Below are 3999 nucleotides of genomic sequence, written 5' to 3'. Positions count from 1 at the left end.
GTATTATATATTGAACTCACCGTAAATTGCATCTCCCGATTCACTACCACCGTATCATTTGAATCGGAGTAAAAAAATGAAGAGTCAAGGGCGATTCCAACTTGACCTTTATACTGATTATAGTACTCGCGTTTATACAAATGATAAGCAACCGCATGTGATTTCAATGCATTATGCACACACAAATATTCGCCTTAAATATCAACCAAATTAACAAATTAAACAACTTCAATTCGATTGGATAAGGCAGTTATATACCTTTTCCGTGTGCATTGATGCCAGGTGCATGAATCTTTCCACCATAGCCCTTTACACAAAATTCTGCTGCTTCATTTATGGTAATCCAATACTTGACACGATCGCCGAACCGATTGAACAGTAAGTTTGCATATTCTTCAAAGTATTGAACAATGGCTGAATTTGCAAAACCACCCAATAATTGAAGGTGTGCTGGTAGATCGAAGTGATACATCGTCACCATTGGTTCGATTTTGTATTCGATGAGCTTGTTGATAATTTTGTTGTAATACTCGATGCCTTTTTCATTTACTTGTGTTATATCGCCAGTTGGCAAGATACGCGTCCACGAGATTGAAAATCGATAAAAGTTCATCTAAATAATAAATGAGTAAGCTACTCAAATGAACTGAAACACAAATATATATTTTTTACATTTAAACTTTTCACTGCTTCGACATCGTCCAAATAATATTCATAAGAGTTGGCACCAACATCGCCATTCTGACGATCAACTATTTTTTCGGGATGCAAGTGAGTGAATTCGTCCCAAATTGATGGTCCCTTACCATCCGAATCCCAGCCACCTTCAATTTGATATGCAGACGATGACACACCAAATAAGAAATTCTCCGGAAAATGTTGACTAGATCCATTTTTGGCAACTACTATTTCCACTCTAAATAATTTCAATAATTTACTTCAATTATTTGGATTTTTTCAAAATTATTTGTGAATACTTGCATGAAAATGGTAAAAATATAAATTAATCTCGACAAAAACATATTTGCTTGTAATGTCGCTATGCCACTTTTTCTACTAATTCCATTTATTGGCAAAGCACGTTTTCATAATCGTTCTTCAGAGTTTTTTTTATATTCACAATCAGTGCGCTGATAAAACAAAGATGAACATATTGCGGCAGTTTTATTTTTTTGAAGGAAATAGGTTATCTGTATTAGATTATGACATGGTCATAGTTCAATGCTTCAAACGATACGTTTATTTTTTGTTGTTGTTTATTATGACACGTGTCGTATGATTCATAATAATGTTCGAGGCGCAATGCAAAGTGGGGGTAAGGACAAGGCATACTTACTTAAAAATTACTATTCCATTACTCTACCATTCCTGATCCATTCCTTCGATTCATTTTCCATTCCGATCCATTACGCATTGATTAATTTCCATTTTTTCCATTCTTTTCTTCTGCTCAACTCTTAGGTAAGGAGCTTAACACAATTCATTCGAAGTTATCTTTTCATTATTATTTATCAATTTATTTTCTTCAAAAACATTACATCTTCAGACTCATGATATGGGTCGTCTCATTAGAGTACGATGGATCTCATTTAAAAGTGGGTTTTCGCTTGAGCAATCCCAAGCAATCAGTGGTGGTCATATCTTCCGATTCTTCTAATAAGAAGTGTCGAGGTGCTGCCTCTTCGCGGGAAACACGTAGAAATCTTCAAATAGATAGAAATAGTTTAATTAATTTATCATCTCATCGACACATTTTCATTGAGAAAACTTACACATCTTTTGCTGGTCGTTTTACTGTTAGTTGGACCAACAATTTTATTGGGTCTCTCTTTAAGAAGTCTTTTTTGTCAAAACTACTATCCTCTCCTTTCATGCTATGATGATATTAATTTGGATTTACTGCTTGTTTTTTGGGCAAATTTTCTTTAATACTTACAAACTCTTATATTTTGCAAACCTGTAAGAATACAATCAGATCATTGTTACAATGTGACTTACATAAATTAAATTCAAAACTCACATGGTGTTAGTTAAAATAACCGTTATTCGTCTGATTAGCTTTTCTAAATTGGATAGTTTTATCATTATTATAAAGTCAAATGGTGAAAATTGAAAATCGAATGTACATTAAATCGTAGAGACATCCACAAGAATCCCTAAAAAGATATACGATTCGTGATGAAATAGAGAATAAAAACTAACTCTGGAATATAATCTTTATATCCACCCGGATGAATTATATCCTCAAAACTTATTAACTCGATATTAACTTCTCTGTTGCTCGAACAACATTCACGGCAATCTGAAATGATTATAAGCAATAAATTATTAAGTAATAAAGTCACCTGGACGAATCGATAAAGTAGATTGATAAAGAATTACAATTGTTAAAGCCGGCACCAAAGTCAAAGAGAATATATTCATCTTTGCTGTTTTCACTGAGATATATTAATGATAATTCGTGTGCTTTCTGAAGAGTCTTATATGCATTGGGTAAATGGCTGATGTAGACATGACAGGTGTAGAAAGTTTATTTATGCGGGTTTGAACTTCTTCAATAGCGATGCTTATATGTATAAATTTCATTATTTTCTTCGAAATTTGTCATTGAAGCTGTTTTTTTTTTATTTTCTACAAAAAAAAAAAGATATCAAAAAGATGACGTGTTTAGCAAAAAATATTCGGTTGATAATAATTACATCTTGACACAAGTATACGAAAACAGTTGCCACGAATTTTCTTTATAAAATAAATGTTGGACTTTGAATAGGAGAATGTGTTTTTTCTTCATAGTATGGGGTTTGATACTTACAAACTCTGTGGGATCAATACAATATTTGCTTTTGACAAGTATTTGGGACATTATAGAAAAACTTTGATCGGTAATTTTCCACGGAAGTTTTACATGAGCTAAGCTATGCTTAGTTGAAATGGAAAAATTATTTAATTTGCTTGGAGATAATACCATTGCATGGGCATTTCAGGTGAATGATCGATCCCGCCCTTTCCGTCAAATTTTTTGCATTTTGAACACACCTTTTGTTCGGCTCAATTCATAAAATCAATAGTATCTTTGTCATCCCAAATATTAAATTATTTTTCTATTTCTCATCCTCACTTCAATTTTAATTACGACGTACGACGTTTTTTAAATCGATTTTTTTTCCAAATTAATAAGATTAAACTCTATGTAGGATATTTAAGAATTTTTTTAAAGTTGTTTTTGCATTTTTATTCATCGCTTCTCTCATTTGATATAGTTACCGTTTTCATTTAAAAAAATGTTCACAAAACCAGTTAATAAGTGGCACTTATTTAAAAAGAACTATTTTCACAAGCAATAGCAATTTGTAGAAGTATTTTTAGACATTTTCCAATGCTAAAGTCATATTCAAGTTTAATGAAGATAGAATTTTGAAAATGACATGAGACATAGATCATGTCAATGGATATATGTAAACAAATGTTAGGATTTTGGAAAAAAAAAGAATTTTTAGTTTATTTATAGCTGTATTTTTAAGTGACGATCGCTTTTTTACATGTCAATACAATATTTAATCATAGCCACTTTATTGTCCATTCATAAATGGTAGGAAGACGTTTAAAACATCTGAACAGCCAACAGAATCGTCTGGTTCAAGCAAGTAAACACGCAGAGCTGCTTCTTCGCGCGATACATTTTCAAATCTATGAATGAAAAATGATAATGAATTGATGTACTATTGCAATATTCTGCCGTGACTTACATTTCTCGAACTGTCTTGATATCGTCCTCTCTGTAAATTAATAATTTTGAAAATAATTCTGGTTATCTAGTTGAATTTATTCAAACTCACATATCCATTCTTCGTGTTGTCAAGTAGCATAAGAAGTGAATGGGATCTTTCATGAATTCAGTTTTCAACGCTTGTTTCGCACGATAATTCTCTTCTCCAGACAGTCTTTATATTTAGAGAAAAATGTTTATTATGCAATTTGAATGATTATAATCTATCACGA

The 3999-nt window shown here is 31.8% G+C and overlaps 2 protein-coding genes and 1 long non-coding RNA gene across 3 annotated transcripts; all 3 read right to left on the bottom strand.

Moving 5' to 3' along the window:
- Window positions 1-20: 20 nt before the first annotated feature.
- Window positions 21-1100, bottom strand: LOC116351719 (myrosinase 1-like; the record flags this gene model as incomplete). Its single annotated transcript, XM_031783860.1, has 4 exons — window positions 982-1100; window positions 673-916; window positions 259-613; window positions 21-193 (listed from the first exon to the last, which is right to left on the bottom strand). Coding segments are annotated over exons 1-4 (813 nt in total), but the record flags the coding sequence as incomplete, so codon positions are not given.
- Window positions 1101-1585: 485 nt separating this feature from the next.
- On the bottom strand, window positions 1586-2085 carry LOC116351722. Its single transcript, XM_031783861.1, has 4 exons — window positions 2021-2085; window positions 1937-1957; window positions 1773-1874; window positions 1586-1703 (listed from the first exon to the last, which is right to left on the bottom strand). The coding sequence occupies exons 1-4, from the start codon at window positions 2083-2085 to the stop codon at window positions 1586-1588; spliced, it is 306 nt and encodes a 101-aa protein (XP_031639721.1).
- A 1405-nt stretch (window positions 2086-3490) lies between these two features.
- LOC116351721 lies at window positions 3491-3944 on the bottom strand. The gene is made up of 3 exons (XR_004202191.1): window positions 3837-3944; window positions 3747-3776; window positions 3491-3687 (listed from the first exon to the last, which is right to left on the bottom strand). It is a non-coding gene; the product is annotated as an uncharacterized LOC116351721 (long non-coding RNA).
- Window positions 3945-3999: the final 55 nt, after the last annotated feature.

This window comes from Contarinia nasturtii, unplaced genomic scaffold (assembly GCF_009176525.2).
Source record: "Contarinia nasturtii isolate CC-2019 unplaced genomic scaffold, AAFC_CNas_1.1 Cnas_scaffold_6127, whole genome shotgun sequence".
NCBI lineage: Eukaryota > Metazoa > Arthropoda > Insecta > Diptera > Cecidomyiidae > Contarinia > Contarinia nasturtii.
This window is presented reverse-complemented; position numbering and strand designations above follow the sequence as displayed.